Source organism: Lipotes vexillifer, unplaced genomic scaffold (genome assembly GCF_000442215.2).
Source record: "Lipotes vexillifer unplaced genomic scaffold, Lipotes_vexillifer_v1.1 scaffold103, whole genome shotgun sequence".
Taxonomy (NCBI): domain Eukaryota; kingdom Metazoa; phylum Chordata; class Mammalia; order Artiodactyla; family Lipotidae; genus Lipotes; species Lipotes vexillifer.
In genome coordinates, this window is record NW_006797029.1 from 194,546 (window position 1) to 217,496 (window position 22,951).

General features: G+C 54.0%; 1 protein-coding gene across 1 annotated transcript in view; it reads left to right on the top strand.

Annotated features, from left to right (window-relative positions):
* PSTPIP1 (proline-serine-threonine phosphatase interacting protein 1) overlaps window positions 1–22,951 on the top strand; it is a 42,725-nt gene that overhangs the window by 4,850 nt on the left and 14,924 nt on the right. Inside the window, exons 2-3 of the mRNA XM_007469159.1 lie at window positions 16,345–16,445; window positions 16,813–16,887. Of these exons, the coding sequence (XP_007469221.1) occupies window positions 16,345–16,445; window positions 16,813–16,887 (176 nt within the window). The remainder of the gene's footprint in view (window positions 1–16,344; window positions 16,446–16,812; window positions 16,888–22,951) is intronic.

Here is a 22,951-nt window from a genome sequence, read left to right on the forward strand (position 1 = left end):
CCTGGGTGAGAGAGTGGGCCCAGTTCTCTAGCATTTGGCACTAGCAGTCACTTTGGGACCCTTCATAGTCCTCTGGCTGGGCAGGAGCCTTTTCATCCAGGAAAGAGGGACCAGAGGGACCTGGAAGGGGCTGAGAGGACTGGGCCTGGAGGGGCTCTGCTGGGAACCTAAGGCCATTCAGGCTTTGTGGGTGGACTTGCAGCAGGGCAGGGCCCTGTGGCCTTGAAGGCTGAGGGGGCCAGTGGCTGAGGAGGGGGGGTCCTCCCGAGAAACGGGATTGTAGAGGCAGGAGGTGGGAGAGGGAGGCCCCTGGCTGTCCTTCCTTTGCCACCACCTACTGCCTTCCCAATGTCTCCCTGGCCATGGCTGTCAGAAGGGATGAGGATGGACATCTTTCTGTGCTGGTTGCAAAGCTCTTCAAGGCATGGTGTTCTGTGTAAAAAGCATAGAGCCAAGCGGTGTGTCTTGCATGCGACCTGTTGTGAAAAATGGGGGAAATAAGCATTTATGTCGGCACAGGCTCGTGTTAACGAGAGTCTCTGGAAAGACACACGGAGAACTAGTTAAATTGATGACCTTGGGGGGAGTCAGAGAAAAGCGATTGATGGGTTACAGGGCTGGGTGGCAGTGAGCATTGTCACTATGTATCTTTTTATAGTTTTTAATTTTTGAACCATGCAAATGTATTACCTATTGAAAAATTAAATTACACAACTAAAAATGAAAAAGAGAATGTTTATTTCCTGTTCTGTGAAGATTTTTTTCTCTGAGTCCCAGCTACTTAAATCATCCCCAGAGGAGCGGCAACAGTGCCTGTTTGTTCAGTGCCTATTAGGCGCCAAGCACTGCGACAGTCATTCCATGTGTGTCCCCAAACCCACCCTGCAGGAAAGGACTTGCCAATGTCCTCCTGTCTGCAGAACGGAGGCATGGGCAGGTCAAGGGCCTAGTTCATGGTCATATGTCCAGGACAGAGCAGGGGCACCCACCTAGCTCTGTCAGACCGCATCCCATTCTGCCTCTGACTCCAAGGAGATTGACCAGTTCTCGGTTCAATTATAACTCCTGTTGGATATAAGGGCGGCTCCCTATATGTTAACACTGGTTTCCATGGTTTTGGAAGTAATGTGATTTTTCTCTCCATAATTTTCTGCAAGTGATCACGGATTACGTATTTCATTAAAAGGAAAATATTTAAAAACACAACTAAGCAATTCCTGTTTTCAAGGCCAAGATGGTGTTTTTAGGCGACATTTGTAGCTCGATAGCATGACCTCTTCCACGTACTCTGTGCACGCTCTGTGGTGCATGTGCCCCCTGGGACCTGAGAACTTGGTTCGTCAGCGCCCACTCCACAGGACACGGTTGGCTGTCTAATGGCAACAGGTGACTGCAGAGGTCTGTGATTGTGCTTGCCCTGCTATTGCGATGCCTGCAGATGCTCTCCTGTAGGATTTCCTGGAGGTGGTGTCCTGGGCCAAGAACATAACCCACACCTTTGATTTTATTATTGGTGGAAAACAAGATCTGCTTCTCCAGACCCTCTTTTTGGTCCAATTCCCAGGAACTCATGGACTTTTCCTGGCTGCTCCTGGCACCTCCCCCCAGCCGGGGTTGCCAGCCCCTGGGATGGAGAGGGAGGGCCTTGCTTGGGTTTGGAAGGGTTGGTGAGGATTTGGGAGGTGGCAGGAGGGCAGAGGGTGCTCCAGGTGGAAGGAATGGCGCAGGCAAAGGTGTGGAAAGGGGAGAGGGCACAGTGGGTTTGCAAGACGGACTGCGCAGGGTGACTGGTAGGAAGGGAAGGCCCTTGCCGGCTTGTGAAAGGTCTTGACCAACCTTGAGTGAAGGCAAAGATGCTTTCTTCCTTTTTGCACCCTCTCCAGGGATGGATGTTTCCACTCATGCAAAGAGGCTTGGAGGCTGCAGGCTGTGGGTAGGATGCCCACCCACCTCGCCTAGAGCCTGGCTGACGCTGCAAACCACACGATGGAGGGAACTTGTTGTGGAAACTGAAACTGCCTCACTTCCAGCTAGAGAGAGTGGTACCCTGTGCCCTGGGGGCTGCCCATGCTAGGGCTCCCTGCTGGGCTAGCTCCGGAAGGTCCCTCCCTCGTGGGCTCAGTCACTCCCTGTCTTCCAGTCTCAGAAGGGGAATAGGCCTCTGTGAAGCTTCCACCCTCACTCGCTGAGGGGAACCTGGAGAATCCTTTCCCCTCTCTGAACTTCAGTTACCTCATCTGTAGGATGTCAGAGTGATTCTCACCTAAGATAAAGGCTTTGAAGATGGAGAGGCTCAGGGGACCACATTCTTCTGCTCAGCATCAGGACTTAGCAGACCAGTAACAGATCCCAAGGGTTCCCCACTTATAATTGGATAGGCACCTACAGGGTGAGCCTCATATGTGGATCCTCCCAGTCTCAGGATGCCTCCCTAACTCTGTTCACCGTTGCATATTAAATTCCACCATTAGAGAGTCATTCCTATGGCGTCCGGTGACAAGATGCAATAGCCCCATGAGGTTGGTATTCTTATTCCTGCTTTATAGAGAAGACTGAGGCTTATAGTGGGGATGTGGGCCTGCGGATGCCACCCCGTTGAACTTTGGGGCTGCTGGGCTAGGCCTGGCTGCTACCTTCCCAGGCCAGTTCAGAAAGCCCTTGGCGTCAGTGAGAGTGTGTGGTGGTTTGCCGAGACCTGGTACCCTGAGCAATGGGTGACAGAGGAGGTGGCTGAGTGACATCCCCTTCTGCTGGTGTCGACAGGCCACCCACTATTGGGCAACAGGAAGTGTCTGCTGGTGCTCCAGAGACTAGCAGCCTGGGTGGGGATGGGGCAGCCAGATGGGATCAGGGCTTCCCAACTGCAGAAATGGAAAAGCGGAAGCTGAGCTATACTGGAGAGGAAAAGGGGGTGAGTCAGGAGAATGCTTGACCTGTTCAAGGGACAAGGAGGCCTGTGTGGCTGGGGCAGAGTGATAGAGGTAGAGAGTAGTTGGAGATAAGATCAGAAATGTGACAGGGATCAAAAATCCCAATGCCCAGGCACTGCCACAGATCAATTACATGCAAATTTCGGGGTGGAGGAGCAGTATTTTTCAAAGTTCTCCGGTTTCCAAAGTGCAGCCAAGGCTGAGAACCATTGGTGTAGATAACTGTGGTGTTTTGGATGCATCGCTGTTGCTGACAATGAGCATATATCTGGCTTTTACCATTTACGTGACCTCATCTGACTCACTTGTGAATGAGTAGAGGGTAGAGGGTTGTTTTTTTTTTAACCTTATACAATTACTTTTTTTGTGGTCAGTATAGGTAATGTAAAATTTACCATCTTAACCATTTTTAAGCGTGCAATTAAGTGGCATCAGTACATTCACAGTGTTGTACCACCATCACCACTATCTATTTCCAGAACTTTTTCAAATTTCAAACAGAAATTCTGTACCCCTTAAATAATTACTCCCTATATCCCTCTTCTCACCTCCTACTCTGCTTTCTGTCTCTATGGAATTGCCATGCTAGGGACCACATATAAGTAGAATCAGACAGTATTTGTCCTATTTCATTTAGCATAATGTCTTTAAGGTTCATCCATATTTTAGCATGTGTCAGAATTTCATTCCTTTTTATGGCTGAAAAATATTCCATTCTACGTATATACCTCATTTTGTTTATCCATTTATCTGTTATTGGGCACTTGGGTTGTTCCCTCGTTTTGAATATTGTGAATAATGCCGCTATGAACACAGGTGTACTAATACTGGTTTGAATCCCTGCTTTCAATTCTTTTGGGTATATACCTAGGAGTGGAGTTACTGGATCATATGGTAATCCTATGTTTAACATGTTGAGTAACTGCTAAATTATTTTCCCCAGCAGCTGCTCCATTTGCATTCCCCTCGGCAATGCACGAAGGTTTCAAACAAACAGACAAAAAACCCCAAAACAAAACAATGCGCAGGGTTCTGATTTCTCCACATCTTCACCAACACTTGTTATTTTCCGTGTGTTTTTCCCCCCAATCATAGCCATCCTAGTAGGTATGAAATGGTATCTCTCTGGTGTTTTGGTGTTTTTTTTAAAACTTTGCCTCTTTATTTTTTTTTTTTAATTAATTTATTTATATGGCCATGCCACGCTGCATGCGGGATATTAGTTCCCCTACCAGGGATTGAACCGTGCCCCTTGCAGTGGAAGCTCTGAGCCTTAACCACTGGACTGCCAGGGAAGTCCCTCATTGGTGTTTTGATTTGTATTTCCCTAATGACCAATGATGTTGAGCATATTTTTTTATATTTATTGCCCATCTGTATATCTTCTTTAGAGAAATGTTTATTCAAGTCCTTTGCCTACTTTTGAATTGGGTTGTTTATCTTTTTGTTGTTCAGTTTTAAGAGTTAGTTTTTGTATATGGTGTTAGGAGTCCAATTCCATTCTTTTGCATGTGCATATCCAGTTTCTCCAGCACCATTTGTTGAAAAGACTGTCTTTTCCACATTGAATGGTCTTGCCATCCTTGTTGAAAATCAGTTGACCATATATGTGAGTGCTTATTTCTGGCTCTCTGTTCCATTCCATTGGTCTGTATGTCTGTCCTTATGGCAGTACCACACTATATTAATTACTGTAGCTTTGTAGTAAGTTTTTTTTTTTTTTTTTTGCTGTACGCGGGCCTCTCACTGTTGTGGCCTCTCCCGTTGCGGAGCACAGGCTCCGGACGCGCAGGCTCAGCGGCCATGGCTCACGGGCCCAGCCGCTCTGCGGCATGTGGGATCTTCCTGGACCGGGGCACGAACCCGTGTCCCCTGCATCGGCAGGCGGACTCTCAACCACTGTGCCACCAGGGAAGCCCCTGTAGTAAGTTTTGAAATCAGGAATTGTGAATCTTCCAACTTTGTTCTTTTTTTTTTTTTTTTTTCAAAATTATCAGCTATTGAGGTCCTGAGTTGAGGTGTTTTTATTTTTTTTTAATTTTTAATTATTTTATTTTTAATTTTTTAAAATATAGCTGATTTACAATGTTGTATTAGTTTCAGGTATACAACAAAGTGATTCAGTTATACATATTATATATTGATATATTCTTTTTCAGATTCTTTTCCATTATAGGTTATACAAAATATTGAGTGTAGTTCCCTGTGCTATACAGTAGGTCCTTGTTGGTTATCTATTTTATATATAGTAGTGTATATCTATCTGATAATCCCAAACTCCTAATTTATCCCTTCCCCCCTTTTCCCCTTTGGTAACCATAAGTTTGTTTTCTATGTCTGCAGATCTATTTCTGTTTTGTAAATAAGTTCATTTGTATCTTTTTTTTTTATATTCCACATATAAGCGATATCATATGATATTTGTCTTTCTCTGTCTGGCTTACTTCACTTAGTATGATAATCTCTAGGTCCATCCATGTTGCTGCAAATGGCATTATTTCATTCTTTTTTATGGCTGAGTAGTATTCCATTATATATATGTACCATACCTTCTTTATCCATTCATCTGTTGATGGACATTTAGGTTGCTTCCACGTCCTGACTACTGTAAACAATGCTGCTATGAACATTGGGGTGTGTGTTCTTTTTGAATTACGGTTTTCTCCAAATATATGCCCAGAAGTGGGATTGCTGGGTCATATGGTAGTTCTGTTTTCAGTTTTTTAAGGAACCTCCATACTGTTCTCCATAGTGGCTTCACCAATTTACATTCCCACCAACAGTGTAGGAGAGTTCCTTTTTCTCCACACTAGAGATGTTTTTATAGGTGAGGAAACTGAGGTTTGAGCCTTCCTGAGGTTGCCAACCTGGACTGGCCACCAGTCTATGACAGACCCCCTATAACTCTCCCAAACCTGGATATACTTGGAGAGACAGCGTCCTTAGAGAGAATCCCCTGGGGATGGTGGGCTTCTCCTTATAGTTGCCCTACCTCTGGCCCCCTGAGAAGACCCATGACTTCTGAGCTTCCTTGAGGCCCCACCAGCTCTCACTCTTCAAGGAGGATTGTCCCACAGGCTGGGGTCACCGACTTCTTCAGTGGATCATGAGATGGCCCTGAGGGAATTGATGTCCACCCTGGCCTGGGCCTGCCTAGACCTGAGGGGTCTTTGAAAACCAGGACTTCTACTCCCGACTGCCCAGATGGCAGCCACTGAAGCAGAAGGGGTCCTCTTCTTTGTCACCTCTTGAATGTTTTCCCTCCATTTGGACCAGCTCTGAGCCCACTCTCCCAGGCCTGGGGCCCCCAGACTCCAGGTGGTAGAAAGGTCCAGGAGGTCAGCTGGGGTCAGTCCATGCAAGCAGGGTTGAGGTGGTAGGCAGGGGATCAACACAGAAGTCTGGATCAGTGTCTCTGGAGCTGTCATGAATACTAACAGCTTGGGCTCTGGGGGTCTGCACAGCGTAGAGCAGCACCGTAGTAGGTGCTGTGTTGGTGTCTGCAGTTGTTCTCAGTCTGACCCAGAAGAGGATGGAAATTGACACTGGAACCAAAGGAACAGTGTGGCTAATTCCAGGGCCAGGGGAAGACCAGCGGCTGAGACTAGGTCTTGGGTCAGGGAGGGAGCTGCCATGAGGCTGCTGGAATTTTATTTTAGTCCTCAGATCACCCCCAACCTTAGAGGGACTGCAGATTCATTGAGGGGAGGCGTTTGCACTCCAGGATCCAAAGGTCTTGGTTTGAGTCCTACCAACGTACGGGTGCAAGTGAGGGGCTGAGTGGGAAAGGTAAGCAGTGAATGGTTCCAGAGACCACAGGCTTCCCTCAGGCAGCCCCAGCGCCCCAGAACCCTGGAGGTGGCATCTTGCTCCACTTAGAGATGTATTTTCCCACAGTGCTGCGCTATGCCGGATGCACACTGGCTGTGTTGGGCAGGGTGAAGCAATTTCCCAGTCTCCAACACAGAACCCTTGCTTGGAAGGTGCCGTCTTTGTCTCTCACACTGCCTTTAGAACCCGATACACTGCTTGGATTCCACTGCATTCACGGTGTGGCCCTGGTGAGTCCCTCCACTCTCTCAGCCTCTGGCTCCTTGTTTGTATTAAATCCATTACTGTGGTTAAAAGATAGACGTGGTGAAATGAATGTAAAATGGCCTAGGGCAAGAAGCCCCGCATGTAGACCCTCGGCAGGTACAGGAGCCCAGAAAGCCCCTGGGCTTGGAAGGCGTTGCAGCCAGAGCCCAGGGTCAGCTCTGAGGCCCAGAACCTACCAAGGCTGGCAGAGGAGGCTGAGGGACCTAATCCAGGGGCTGTGGGTGTCTATTCCTGCCTTTGGGGAAAGGTGTGAGGAGTGGGGGTCCCCTGCACCCCAGGGGCCCATCTCTGTCTCTTGAGCAAGTCTCAAGCCCAGAGGAGGCTGTCAGTCCTCACCCTGAAGCAATTCACAGCTACCAAGCAAGACACCCCATGTCAGCCTGGTGAGGGCTTGGAGTCCAGTGTGCGTTCCACTATATGGGTGAAAAATTTAAGGCTGAGAGATCGGAAGCAAGCAGTCGATTGGATTCCAACCAGCTAGGATTCAAACCCAGCTCTCCTTTTTTATTTCCTTTCTTGGTTTACTTTTACTCGATATGTACTAATCACCATGGCCACCATTTTCCAGGAGCTCCTTAAGTTTCAGGGTGCCCTTTGTTGGGCTCCTACATATATTATATCATTTAGTCCTCAGAGCCCCAGGGAAAGTGGACAGTGTGTTCACACTCATTTTACAGAGGAGGGAATTTGTGCACAGGAGGTTAAGTAACTTGCTCAACTTGTGTGCGTGGGACTGGCCAGGACGAGGACGCAGTGCCTGGGGTCTTCCCACACCCTCTACCTGGACTTTCTCTTGTCGAGGTGTTCCCTGTGGGCCATCCTCTGGCAGGCGTAAGAGGTGTGGGAGGGGTGATAATTGCGGAAGGGGACGTGCAGAGACAGCGCCTGGGCCACAGACGCCGGTCCCCAGTCCCTGGCCGGTCACTTACAAGCTGGAGGCCGTGCAGCAAGGAGCCCTGTACAGCTGGCCACGTGCAGGGGATGGTCAGTGCCTGTCCTTGCTGACAGGTCAGAGTCTCCTCCGGGGCTCCGCGTCGGGTGGCTCAGTTCCCTTCTTCCCTCCAACCACCTTCCCTACCTGCCCTCAGCCCTGGCCACTGCTGGATCCTACAAGCTCCCTGCCTAATCAACTTGAGGGGGGGGGCACTACAGAGGAGCTGTGTGACCTGGGCAAGTCACTCACCTTGCTGAGCCTCCGTTGCTCATCTGTAACATGGGGCAGTAAGGGCACAGTCCTGATATTGCAGGCTTCTCTGGGAATTAGAGGCATGGAGAACACTGGCCTCTACCCATCCACATCCCATCCATCCTGTTCCCTTCCCCTGAATTTGGAACCTGGCCCTGGACCCTCGTTACCTCCAGGGAGGGTCCCACCACTTGGTCTGTCTGACTCAGGGCTCCGCCTCAGCTGGCCTCAGGCTACCTCTTCAGACACCTGCTCCAGCCCCTCAGACCCCTCACTGCTGCTTTCTGCTGGGCTTGTAGCTGCTCACAGCTCTGAGCATCAAGCTTCCGGTCTCCTAAACCCGAGGAGCTCATCCCCACCTCCAGGCCTCTACCCCACCTCTTGTTTACTCCCTGCCCCACCTCTTGTGCTAACTACTACACGTTTTGGTTTCATAAAGCAGGAGGGAGAAGTGGGGGATGGAGCTGGGCTTTTAAGAGCAGAGGGGAAGTGAGAAGCACATCACAGGGTGGGGGAGGGCGGTGCAGTAGAGGAGGTCCTTCCTGCTTGACACTGGAAGAGGCCTATTTAAAAGAACAAAGTCGGAAGCCATGCACGCCCACACAATTGCTGTTTGAGCCTGGACAAGTTACATAACCTCTCTCATCCTCGCATTCTCCCCGGGTCGGTATTACTGAGATAAGAGGCCCCCCAGGTATGCACAGTTGGTCCCCTTCTGTTGCTTGTGTTGTTCCCCTGGCCCCCACACCTGGCTCCATGGGATTCCTGAGAGCTCCTGAACATTCACAGGGCTCCAACGGGGCCCCCTGAAGGCCGCAGGTAACCATCAGCATGCCGCCTCCAGATTCCCCAAATCTTGGGGCCCAGCTGGGCCCCAGGTCAAGAGCCTGGATGTCTCAGGGGCCCATCCAGCAGGGCTGCTTGAGTAAGGGGCCCAGGGGAGGCCTCAGACTGGGGCTCGGTGGAGAGCTAGAGCCCTCTGGAAACTCATTTCTAATCCCAAGCCCCTGTCAGCCCAGCTGAACCCAGAGTAGCTCATCTAACCACACTCAATGTGCTTTTGTTCCTTAAAAGTAAGCTTTCTTGGCTCTCTCCCTTTGCCACCTATCCCGGGCCATCTTAGAAAACCCGTAAATCACCCCCCCCCCATTTGTCTGCTTATGAATGGACCCCTCCAGTCTTTGAGTCAGGGGACACCTAGACCCAGAACACTTAGTTCAGCACATCACCTGAGGCTCGAGTCCTCTCTGCGGAATCCCTAACCTGATTATAGACCCCTGCGATGGGGCATACTCCATCCATCAGAGCGGCTCACCTGTGTTGCACATTTGGGGCCACTTGGGCTCTTGGAAAGCCCTTCTTTGTACTGATCTGGAGTTGGCCTCTCTGGGGGCACCAACCACAGACACGCCCTCTGCTCCTGATGGCCCCACAAAGCTCTGCAAACGACCACATTCCCCAATGGCTCCTCAAGGGCTGAGACTAGGGAACTTCTCTTTACCCAATTCTCCTCCTGGGGTACTCTGGGTAAACAACCGGTTTGCTCACTTAAGTCTCTGATCCATCCATCCATCCATCCATCCATCCATCCATCCATCCATCCAGGCCATACGTGGGTGTCTGGTCCTTTGCTTTTCCTCAGTTTAGCAACCAATAATGGTGGAGATGCGGGGTACTAGCTGTGAGGCAGTGGAAAGAGTCCAGCTGCTACTCATTGGCTTATCCTCTCTGAGCCTCAGTTTCCTTATCTGTACAACAGGGATAATAATACATTGTACAAAGTAGAGGGGACAAGTCTGTCTGGCTTATTTAAAGGTGCTGGATAACGAGTCATTGAATCGCAAACAAATGGTCTGGTGTTCTCCATGGGGCAGCTCAGGAGCTGTCATAAACCCACATCAGCTCGAGGGCCTCCCTCGGACGCTTCCTCAGCCTTTGTCCAGTGTATTTGCTGAGTGTTGCTGTGCAGACCTGGGCACCAGGACCCAGTAGGCAAACAGACCCACGTTCTGCCTTCCGGGGGCTGCCTTCTCCAGAGTTCAGTGCTTACTACCTCAGGTGTGCTGACAATCCCAGTGGTTTGGTTTCTCAGCCCACAGCAGACAAGCAACAGTGGACTAGTTGTTAATAAACCAGCCATGGTAGGCACCTTGGCCGCAGAGAACTGTTAAACTGCGGTAAAGGGAGAGCGCAAAGCAGCCTGGGCACCGTGAGGCCTGTAACCGTGTTCAAAATCGCAGTCCTTGGCTTCTGGGGCTTCCTGAGATGAAGGGAGTAAGTCCAGTCTCCCTGTTCTGTCTCCTCTTCACTAGTAAAAGGTGATTTTTAAAAAGAAAGAAAGAAAAATGTTAGAAAAAATATATAGGGCTACCCTGGTTAAGATTCCACGCTCCCACTGCAGGGGGCGCGGGTTCAATTGGGGAAGTTCTGCATGTCGTGCAGAGCAGTCAAAAAAAAAAATATATATATATATATAGAGAGAGAGAGAGAGAGAGGGGGGGGGGAGAGAGCGCCTAGCAACCCAAGAGCACATCAGTTATTAGAAAGGTTTTTGACAAGCATGGCTAGCATTTTACAGAATGGTTTCTGAACTTGGTTAGGGTGCAAGCAGGAAACCTAATGTTTTTCCTTCCACCTTCCAAAGCCACTGGTAGCTCTCCCTTCCTCTACCCTGGGCACGTCCTTGCTGACAGGTCAGAGTCTCCTCCAGGGCTCAGCGTCGGGTGGCTCAGTTCCCTTCTTCCCTGGGCACGTGTTAGAGCGTTTCTAGTCCTTTTCAGGTCTAACTCCCTCCAGTTCCACCACATATCAAAATCTCACTCTTGTTCACTTGAAAGCTTCCCAGTCTCCCCACTTGGCCTGTGATTGGAAGCCAATGCCGGGGGAAAGAGAACGGGTCCATCTCTGCACTCGCTGTGTTCTGCCACCTCCACTGCCTGCTGCTTCTGTGTCTCCACAGATGGCGTGGGGCGCGGGCTTGGAAGCTCTAAAGGGGTATTTCACCCCTTATTTCCCTGGTGCTGCTGTAGCTGGTGCGGCGGGTAGCAAACACACACAGGTCAGCTCTTCCTCTCCTGGCTGCCTGGGCGGGCTCCGTCCCCTGCAGCTGTCCACATCTGGCCCCTCCCAGCTGCTCCCCACCGTCCACTCCACGCAGCTTCTTTCCGGGACTCTTCCCTCGCTTACTACCGGCAGCTCTTCCCAGCCACCTTCCCGGCCTCCACTTGGTTCCCAGGAAACACATGGTGCCAGCTCCCAACTGCTCCCTCCCCAGGCCTCACTCCCTCAGGCAGCTCCAGCCCACCCCGGACTTCAGACTTCTCTAGGTAAGAAGCAGCCATGGTTGCCATGGCTTCCAAAAGCCAGCAGACAGACAGCAGCCTCCCTGCTGGAAGGGCAATTAAAGGTCACTTCCTCTCCCTAAAGTCAGGAGGCCCCAGAGAGGGCAAGGGACTTTGCTAAGACTACCCAGCTTCTTCCTAGCAGATCAGACCTGGTACCAAAACCTAGGCCTCTCCCTCTAAGGTTAGAGGTTTAGCTGTCCTCTGAGGGACTTTACATTCTGGAATTCCACGTAAGGGAACATTTGAAAAGGCTTCTGCAGCCTTTTAAATGGACCCTCTGGTGGGGGAGGGTGTGTGGTAGGGAGATAACTTGTTTTTTCCAGCCTGGCACATCTGGGTTCTGTCTGGTGGGTGGTGGTGGTTGGGGGGGCAGTGAGAGGCAGGCAGGGACAGGGTAGGGCATATGGGGAGCTACCACTTGCTGAACAGCCACTGAGCCTGGGGCTTTGCAGAGAGGTGAGGGAATGAGCCAAGATCTGGTCTGGGGGAGCTGGGTTCAAATCCCTGCTGTGCCTTTCAGGGCCCCTGAGCAGATTAGGTAACCTTTCTGGGTTCCATTTTTCTCATCTGTAAAATGGGGGTAATCCCGGCTCAGGGCAACCTCTGACCTTGCTTTTACTATTCTCACCCGTGTACATTATTTCACTGGCTTCTCAGATCAAACCTAGGTGGTGGGAACAATTAGGCTTCTTTTTACAGGGAGGGAATGACCAGGACAACAGGGTGGGGTGTGAACCTGTATCTGGTCTGCTGAACTCTGTCCAATCTCTCAGGCCAGGCCCGGGGTCCCCTCCCTGACTGGGCAGCCAATCTGCCCTGATAGGACTGTGCCCTAGAGGGTGGGCTGTCAGGGCCAGGAGAGGTTGGCCTCTGCCCTCACTTCCTCCATGAGGAAACCAGGTCCCGAGAAGGGAAGTGGCTAGCTTGGCACCCTGGTCTCTGTGGCCTAGCCCATGCAGCCACCAAGAATTGTATGGGTGTAAAAAGGAGGAAGTGGCAGTGTGTACAAAGGCTCTCTACCCACCCAGTGGGGGCATGGCAGGGCCGGGGTCGGCTGGTGGGCCTGGACCGTGGCTCACAGCCAGAGCCACCCAGAGAAGGGAGCAGGTGGGCTGTCCCTGAGCACAACGCTGCCTTCAGGCTGAGGTAGGACTATGCTTCCTCCTGCCAGAGTTGTCCTGAGCACCTCCTCCTGCAGCCCCGATCTGACCCCTCTATGGGGAAAGGGAGGCCCAGAATGGCCACACAGTGAGGGTGGCAAGGCCTGGCATCCCACATCTGGCTTGAGGGAGGTTTCCCAAAAGAGGGGACCGCACCTGCCTGCCACCTGGCGCCCTCCCCTGGGGTGGATCTCCCTAGTGCCATATGGTGAGGGCGGGGCCTCCGGCTGCTTGCCGGCTCTCAGCAGCTCATCTGCAGAGCCAGCACGGCCCTTCTCCAGGGCAGCGTTCCTCTGACCCAGCCTGGCACAGAGCTGGCCTCTGTGAATCCATGGTAACTGAATGACAGACCAAAACACAGCTTTGGTTTGAAGCAGAGAGAATTTGGGAAATCATTTTCAAAAGTTTTTTTTTTAATCTTTTTTTTTTTTTTTTTTGCGGTATGCGGGCCTCTCACTGTTGTGGCCTCTCCCACTGCGGAGCACAGCCTCCGGACGCGCAGGCTCAGCGGCCATGGCTCACGGGCCCAGCCGCTCTGCGGCATGTGGGATCTTCCCGGACCGGGGCACGAACCCGTGTCCCCTGCATCAGCAGGCGGACTCTCAACCACTGTGCCACCAGGGAAGCCCCTTTAATCGGTTTTTGATGTTTCAAAATGTAAAAGAGTTGCTGGACTATCTACTGAATGACTGATGTCAGTATGTGAGTTTGGGGACAAGCTGACCTGGGTTCACATCCCAGATTCTGATCTTTACCAGCTGAGGGACTTGGGCAGTCACTTCCCCTCTTGTCCTCCTCATCACCGTCCTTACTTCCCTGGGTGTGTGGTGTTTTCAATAAGAAAACAGCTGGGATATTCTTGGTATGGTGTGTGGTAAGTGGACTCAATAAATAGCAATTTCACAGAGAGCAAGGCCACAGGCAGGTCTCAGGTGACAGAGGCTGCAGGTAGACAGAGGAGATGGGAGGCCCGGCCTTCTGGTAGCGTATGCACTGTGGAAATGGCAGCCTGAGCCTGTCAACAAGGGCCCTGAAAGGGAGCCCTGGACACCTAGAGGATGGAGCTGGGTAGGTGCAGGGAGGAAAGGCCAGGATGGGCCCCCTGGAGGAGGTGACTCTGGTGCTGGGCTGCAGGACTGATTGATTAACTGATTGAATGATTAGTTAGTTCATTTCCTCAGCAGCTTCCTGAGCCCAGCTGTGCCCAGCTCTGAGCCATGAGTCAGAAGCCTTGGAGGAAGAGGCAGTGGTGGGGTGGAGGAGGGGTACAGGTTGGCAGGGAGCAGGCCCCAGGGACTCAGGCACTTCCTTGGAACAGTCTAGTCACTTGTGACGGTGGCTCACTTGGCCAAAGCCCCTGCTGACACCAGCGTGCTCTGAGCAGGGGCTGGACCAGACTCTCAAGCCTGGAGTGCTTTGGGGACTTGAGCTCCTGAGGACCCAGCCTGCAGGACCCCTCTGCCTGCCACCTCCTCCAGAATGGCCAATGTAGGTTTTCTTTTGCTTCTCTTTCCACTCTGGGGGTCTCAGGACAGTGGGGTTTCCCTGGGGGAGCTGGGCATGGGGCTAGGAGGGAAGAGCAGAGTGTCTGCTGCAGGGCTGGGCTTGGTCAGCGTCTCCCTGCTCAGGCCCCGCTCCCAGAGGCATCGGGGAGTAACAGCAGGTGCCCTGCAAGTCCAAATCCTTGTCCTGCCTCTGCCAGTAGGACCTCAGGCAGGTCCTTCCCTTCTCTGGGCCTCAGTTTCCCCAAGGACTGAGGGGCACTGGACAAGATGCTTCCCAGTTCTGGTGGTCTATGGAATTTGGCCCTGAATACTGGTGTCCAGCTCAGAGTGACCCTCTTGGGGGGGGCGGGGAGGGCAGATCCATTTTCCTCGCTGGCTGCCACAGGCTTTAGTCCTGGGGGTCCGGAGGGAGGACAGAGGCTGAGGGGCAGGAAGCCGTGGTCTGCTGCCTGGTTAGTAGGCAAGTGGCCCATGAAAGCTACAGAAATGAAAGCCTGGTGCACACCAGCCTGGACATTGCAGTGGACAGGCCTGCAGGGGTTGGGGGGTTGACTTCCTCCTGCTGGGGTTCTGAGTAGTCAGCCAAGGCCCAGGCCCGCTGCTTGTCACCCAGTGGGCAGCTGAACCTGGGTCTCAGGAATTTCTAGTGCTGCTTAAGGAGGAGGGTGTGAGCTTGGGATCCTAACCATCCTACAGGCCTGCAGATTCCATTATTCTGAGTTTGCTGAAGGTGGGCTGGGCCTGGCATGGGGCCCTCTGGAGCAGTTTGTGGCATCTCTGCCCTTCTCTACTACGTCTGATTCTCCTTAGACCTTGAAGAAAAACACCCTCTCCTCAAGCACTACCTCCCGCCCCCAACTTCCTACACCAGCAGCTCAGAACCCACTCCAGGGGTGAGAGTCAGATCAACAGCAGGACGGGTGGCAGAGAGGCGGCTGTGTCCTGAGAATTCTCCAAGATGGCCCTCTCCCCACCATCCTGGCTAAGAGGCGGGCCTAGGCTGCTAGGTTTGTCCTACGTGTGTGCTAGGATGTGCCCTAGCCCTGACCCTCAAGGCCCACCTCAGCAGATGGGTGCAGGAGCCCGGCACGGCATCCGGTACACAGTGGATGCTCAGGGAATCGGCAGAGGCTGTAGAGAGCAGGGGGGTGAAGGGCACACGGAACCGAATAAGACAGCCTGGGTTCAATGCCACACCTGCTGCTTTCAATCCGTGTCACCCCGGGTACACTTCACCCATCTGTGCCTCAGTTTTCTCACTTGGACCCCTGAGATAAGAGGGTAATTGAGAAGGTGACAGGAGTGAGCAGCGTGGGGCACCCCATAAAGGCTGTCATCACGGAGCCTTGGTGGGGACCCTTCCCATGGCTGTCTTAGATTAGAGTTGCTGTGTCCTGACTATGAGCTCTGATCCACAAGGGGCTCACCTACACCTGGTACCTCCACAGATGGGGGACCTACTGTGTGCCTGTGTGAAGCTGTTACCGACCAGTGTTCTTGGCTTCCTTAATAAATAGAAATTGATCAGAGGCCAGACAAGAAATTCAGGCAAGGTTTTATTGGGGCCCCTGCCGCAGCACCGGGAAGCGAGAACAAACAACAGCTTCCCTTGTTTGCCCGCTGGCTCAAGCGGGGAGAATTTGTTCTTTATGTGGGGTGAGGGTAGGGGTGTGTCCAGGGGTTGGGCTGGAGGGGTAGCTTAGGTGGTTTGCCCACCCCTTAGCTGGTGTTCTGTGCAAGGAGCTTTTGCTCCCCCGGCTCTTCAGAAGTGGCAGTTGAGGTTTTTTGGGTCTTTTGTATCTTTTGGTCCAGAATTTGCCCCAAATGCACATGCACACCATCATTTTTAGTCCCATATAATTTCTTTGTATTTTGTAGCTTGAGGAGAGGTGTGTCCAGGTGCCAGCACTGCAGCACTGCAGCAAAGGGGCCCAGGTCCCAGCCTGTCTCAAAGCCAGGTCCTGAGTCCCAAGAACTTGTTCTTGGATAGGGCAGAGGGGGGCACACGGGGAGGCCAGGCTGAAGGAGGTCAGCAGGGTCCTCACCAGGCTGCAGTCTGCGTTCCCCCGACCCACGCAGCCCGGCTGCGGCCCTCACACGTCCCTCTGTCCTGTGCTCCAGTGCAGGGACTTCACGGCCCACACGGGCTACGAAGTGCTGCTGCAGCGGCTGCTGGATGGCAGGAAGACGTGCAAGGACGTGGAGGAGCTGCTGAGGCAGAGGTGAGCCCCTCCCCCCAGACGCTGGGAAGTGGCCGAGCCCCCATCCCGGCTGCGCCCACCCCCAACCGCCGCGCCCCCGCCCCCAACGCCGTAAGAAGTCAGGAGCGCGACTCTCCTGTTTGTCCCGACCTGGGCCTCCCCCAAGTGGGCAAATAATCTAATGTTCCTCCAGATGTCCTTGAATTTAGCCAACACTTATTTAGACGAAGGGCTGGAGGCTTATCCTTCTCAAGGAGGACCCCGCCGGCCAGCTGACCCCCAGAGGCTGAGCGGGTGGACCGTCAGGTCCTCCTGCCGCCGCCGGCGGAGTCTGAGCCGCGGGCGGGGGAAGTGGAGGAGGCGCAGCGCCCATGGGTTGTCATTGCAGGGCCCAGGCAGAGGAACGGTATGGGAAGGACCTGGTGCAGATCGCCCGGAAGGCAGGCGGCCAGACAGAGATCAAGTAAGAGGGCCCCTCCTGCTTCGCCAGGCACTTTCCACGGGGTTCAGGGCTTCCCCGTGTGGGGTGGACTGGGCAGGGCCGGCGAGGGTCTGGATGGCTCCCAGGGCAGGGCGCCTGGAGGGCGTCTCTCTTGGGAGTCAGGCATTCTGGGCAAGGTCAGGTTCTGCGTGTGGGAAGAAAGCCAGCAGTCTGAGCACCAAGGAGGCCCTGGGCAGGGGGTGAGGTCGTCTGTCCTCAGGTGCCTACAGCACAGCCTGCAGCCTCTGGGCGGCCTCCATCCAAGTCCTGAGAGCCCTGAGGGGAGGTGACAGGACCCCACTGGCTGCCCGAGACCCCGCAGCATCGGCTCGGCTCAGGCTTCCAGGAGGGACTGTGTGGCCACAGGCGGGGGTGCCAGTTCCTCACCCGTTAGCCCTGGGACCTTGGGTGGGGGGTGGGGGGTCACTGACACCCTGTGCCTCCGTTTCCTCATCGGTGAGCAGATGACAGTACAACCTTCCTCAGAGGAATATGTGAGTCCAGGGCTGGCTCAGGCCTGGCTGGGAGGGGTGGTAGTAAGGGCACTTGCTGCTGTGAAGCCGCTGGGCCTCTCTGCCCTGGGGCCTGGGCCTCTGTGTGTGGACTGTCAGGCGGGGACGCAGATGGAGACAAAGTGACGATTTGAGGGCAGCTAAGGAGAACTTTCTAACAGTGGAGTGGAGGGGCTGCCTCGGGACGTGTGGACTCTCCCCGCTGCGTGAGGACCGAGCCAGGCTGAGGGGCAGACAGGACCCTGGACTCCAAGTCCTGGTAGGGCTCTGATGAGTCCTCCTCCTACCCCAGAGCCGCAAGACCTCACTCAGCCTGCAGCTGCCATAGCAACCCCTGCCCCCTGCCCCTGCTCCCACAGGGGTCAGGCCTGTGAGCGTCTGACTCTGCCCAAGGAAAGTGGCCCTGGACCCCGTCAGCTGCAAAGCCCGGAACCGGGTCCCCTCGTTTGAGTGTCTGAATAAACAACACGCTCTAAGTCTCCTAAAGACATAGGCAACCCTGGCCAGTTCCTGCTTCCAACCTGGAGTCCGGGAGGGCTAGAGGAAGGTTGAAAGTGGTGTGAGCCAGGGGAGATGAATGCTCAAGGCCTAAGGGTCCTGCGTTGGACCACAAAGTGTGAACAGCAGCTTCAGGAGTACAAATGCAGGAGCCCCAGTCCCCGCTTGACCTTTGTGAGCTGTGTGACTGTGAGCAAGTCTCTTAACCTCTCTGAATTGGGTTCTCATCTGTCCACTCCAGTGGGCTGTTGAGCAGATAAAGATGGCGGGGCCAAGGTTGAATACCGGCTGAGTGCAGAGGAGGGCTCAGGACATGGTGAGGAATGAATGGAAGTCTGTGGGGACCTTCTTTGTCTCCCAGGCAGGGGGTGGAATCAAGGGAGCATGACCCAGGGGGAGTGCCTGCCCACCTCCTGCCCTCCCAGGCCTGCTGGAAAAGGAGAACTTTCCCAACAAGACAGGAGACCTCCTGGGGGAAGTGGAGAGGGTGCTCCAGGCAGGGTCACGGTGGGAGGTCAGGCTGGAGATGGACTGCGTGAGGCACACTCAGGGGGCTGTGAGTCACGGGGGACTTAAAATAAGGAAGGAGAAGCCATCAATGAAGAGAATAAAGTGGGAATGGAGCCAGGTGAGCAGTGGGAAGGGTGGAGAGGTGCACAGAAGTGGCCAGGGCAAGGCTGTGGGCAGCACTGGTTCCCTGCGTGGTTATAGGAGGCCGAGTGGGTCAAGGTCTGCCCTTCCCTATGTGCTGTGTGACCCTGGGATGGTCACTCCCCCTCTCTGAGCCCTGGATCCTCAGCTGTGAAAGGGGACAATCACTCCCAAGAGTTGCTCTGGACAGTCACAATGTCAAGCAGAGGGTGCCAAGCCACAGCGATGCTCGATAAACAGCAGGGGTCTTTACGATCTCATGGGCCCCTCCATAAGTAAGATAAATTGGGGTCACCCGGTTTAGTTTAACGCTAAGGAGCCTGCCTGGCCAGCCTAGTCCATTTCCTCTGAGGCCCAGCCCCTCCCTGGCCCTGGCCCTATCCCTAGAGGCACAGCTTCTCTCCAGGGTGGGGCCCAGGCCAGGGAAGGGAGGAGAGTCAGGGCCCACCGTGCTGCCTTCCAAGGAGGCGCTGGTGCCTGGGCTGGGAGGGCCAGGCCCTAAGGCTCAGCCTAACCAGTGGAAGGAGAGGCAGGAACAAAACGCACAGGGGCACCGCTGCACAGCCACACGGGTTCCAGAGCAGGCTGGGAGCAGTGCATGCATACCAGCACTGCCCCGAGTTCCCCATCAAGCTGGGGTGGCCAGAGGAGCAGGGCAGCGCAGGGGGCACCTCCTGGGAGAGGTGGAGAGGAAGGGAAGGCACCTTCCTGACAGAGGACCGGCACGGACAAGGGCTGGAGGTTGGAAAGCTCAGGGCACATTCAGAACCAGAGTCAGGAGGCAGGAGGCAGACCATCCCAGCTCACCTGCTGCTTCCCGTAGGGGTGTGCCCCTTGCAGCTCCCAGCTCAGCTGACTATGTATAGTAGGTACTTCACAATTATTGCTGTTGATCCACAAGGCATGTACTAGGGTTGGTGACACCATTAAGTCATTCCTTTCTTTAACCGTGGGCCAAGCATCCATCATCCATCCAAGCATGTTTGGAGCACCTACTATGTGCCATGCCCTAGGCTGAGCTGGGAGGGATTTAGAATTTTTAAAATAAAGGGCCTCACTGTTCTGAAGCCAGGGTCTAGCACATTGAGGGTAACTTCACTCTCATCCCCAGTCCTTTGCATCAGAACATCACTCCAAGGGCCCTCTCAAGCCCCACCTCCTCCAGGAAGCTCTCCTAGACACTCTGGCCTTGCCTGCCTGTCAGGGTCTTGGCTTAGACCAGGTTGCCCCATCCCACACCAACGTGGAGGGCTCTTTGTGGGTAGGGTGAGTGAAAACCATGACAACATGGGTCGCTTCCTTGTCGCCGTGGAGACTTGTGGGGTTGGCACCTGGCAAAGCTGGCCTGGCCACTCCATGTGGGGACTGGCAGCTCATCCTCCAGGACCCGTCTTCTGGTCAGGGGGAGCCCCCTGCCTCCCCATGGCCAAGGCCCCTGTGTCCCGTGGGATGCTCATTCTCAGCCCCTGGGAGGGTGGGCGGAGGGCTGGGGGTGCATAGGCTGGATGCAGTGAACGAGGAGGACAAAAGCCAAGGGGTGAAGTGACCCCAGAAATAGCCCAGCGAGAGCTGAGAGGTTGAAGCAGGCCAGCCTCCCCACCCCTGCTGCCTGAAATAGAGCATTTCTCTGTCATCCCCTGACCTCAGACTGGTCGGAAGGCCGGAGCCTCAGCCACATATATTAAAACAAGGTTACTCCCACCTTCAAGTGATATTTAGCATTCTCCTCCTTCACACAGTAACTCAGCAAGCATCTGCTGGGCAGTGGCAATGGAGGGCACACAAATGAGACCTGGTCCCCAACTCGAGGGATCCCCACAAGCCCTTTCAATGCATCTTAAAGAAGCTCTAGGTGGGTGCAGGGGGCTTACCCATAACATCTAAACCACACATCCAGCCCTTACAGAAAGTTCACCTTGACTCTCCTTCCAACCTTGGGGCCTTTGCTCTCTGGCTGTTGCCCTCATTTCTCCCCTGCGAGGTCTAGCTGAAATACCACCTCCCCCAGAAAGCTGTCACTTCCCCCCGCCTCTTGTTCATCCTGCGCCACGTAGGGTGCTGAGCGCCACAAGCTGCAGAAGCTGCATGGGGCAGGGGTTCAGGAAATAAAGGGGAATTGAGGCAGGGCTGGGGGCAGCTTCCTGTGAGCCCCTTTGCAGTAACCGCGAGCAAGGACGGCCCCCACCTGAGTCCTCACACCCTCTCGTCCCTGCTTCACCCCCACTCGTCACAGCCTAAAACGCTGTGTTTTCCCGTCAAAAGAGAGGGTTTTTTTTCATGATCTCTCTTCCTCTGAGCTCAGAGCATGAAGGTATCACTGAGGATATTGGAGGGAGAGAGGCGGGCCCTGTTCCCATCAGGGCTCCTCTGGGGTCAGCTCACTCAGACCCAGCCTCCAGCAAGGGGAGCAAGAGGCCCATCTCCTGTGAGCTGGGAGGCAGGGGCCTCCTGGCTGGCAGGTGCGCAGGGAGTGGGATGGCAAAGCAGGGACCACGAGATGGTGCGTGACACACGGTGGTACAGAACTACAGAAGGAGACATTTACACTGGAAATTCAGACTGTTTGGAACAGAATTCCAGGCTGAGTGTCCCGAGAGCCGGGTTGAAAGGGCAATGGGATGAGGACACAATGGGATGAGGGATGAGGACACATGAGGACACTGGTGACTGATAACAGAGGTCAGAGGCTTGCAAGGGGTCCCCATCCTTGACATGTGATGGAGACACGGTAGAGGAGAGCTCTGGGAAATCTAGGTCATGGTTTCCCTGAGTGGTTTGGAGTTGAGAAAGGCCTTGGAACTTATCGCTCTGGGCTGTAATCCTAGGGACAATGGGGAAGAGAACCAGGCATTGCCGCTATTCAGTGGCCTCACAGTTCAGTGCTGTGACAGACAGACACTCAAGGTCTCAACCCAAGATGACAGTAGGAACAAGTGCTCCAAAGGGACAGAAGAGGAAGCCAGGCAAAGATGCTGCACATAGGGAATTAGCATGTGCAAAGGCCCTGCGCAAGAAGGAACATGGCATATAGAAGGAACTGGTAGGTGGCCAAAGAACAGGGATAACAGGTGAGAAGTGAAGCCGGAGGGTTGGAGGTGATGGGGCTACGGTGGTGGCAGTGAGAGGTGGACAGATAGGAGATTTGGGAAGTGAAAAAGAAGGTAACAGAGGGGGAGGAGGGTGGAGTCAAGGGCGGCTCGTAGGTTTCTGGTGTGCATAACCTGGTTGATGGTGGTGCCTTTGCTGAGAAGGGAGCCCTGCAGGAGGAGCAGGTTTGTAGGGCGATGAGTCCAGTTTCGGACACTCTGAGTTTGAGTCTCTGAGTCTGTGAGATGTGAAGTCCAGGCAGTGGGTGTGCAAGCCCCAGCCTGTGGGAGGGGTCTGGGCAGGGTGTGGTCATGCTGTGGGTCATGATGGGCCATGGAAAAGTGGCCATACTGGACCTAGAGTGGCTCTAACCATGGACCGGGAGGCTGAGGCAGGAGGTGAGTGTGTGAGAAGGAGGTGTAACCGCTGGCAAGGTGTCAATTTTGTCAGAGAAGAGTCCTGACCTCTCCACCCCCTGCCAGGGCAGGTGGGGTCACCATGGCAATCGCCCCTTCCTTCCTCTGGTAAGATGCAGAAGGCTCCAGCTCTCTCTACTTGTGTGGCCACATGGTCAGTTTCTTTACCTCTCTGACCCTTGTTTTTCTCATCTGTAAAATGCGGATAATGATGGTACCCTACCTGCCTGGCAGAGGTGTGAGGATTACATAATTCAGGCCAACATTTGAACGTATATCAGCAGCACCTGGAGATTTGTTACAACACAATGTGCTGGGCCCCTCTTCCAAGATTCTGCTTCAGGAGGACTGGGGTGGAGCCTGAAATCTGCGTTTCTAACAAACTCCCAGGTGATGCTGCTGCTGCTGATCTGCTGCTCTTCCATGGCCTCAGTTTCCCTGTCCCCATGGGAGGAGGGAGTCCCCCCTGTGAAGCCTGCCTTGCAAGGATTGAGGGGAAATGCAGGCGGGTGGGCAGGGCTGTCTCACTGGGTGTCATGTGGCCATATGGCCACCAGTGGGCGGGAGTGCTGCTCCGCAGAGAGGCTGGATGGGCTGCAGCAGGATGCGGCCAGCAACAGGATCCTCGCCGCTGCCTGTGTGTGACCCCAGCAAGCCTGGCCACACTCGGGCCTCAGTTTCCCTATCAGCCTCGACTGACTGTGGCTCCTCAGGCGTCCTGGTGAGGGGGCAGTTAAGGGGCCATAAACACAGGCAGAGAATTTTACCCTTGAGATAGACAAGCCTCACTTCAGGGCCAATCTGCAACCTCCACACACCGTCTCTGTGCACTTGGAGTCTTGGTACCCACAGGGCTGCAGGGAGTGGGGGGGGAAGGAGCCC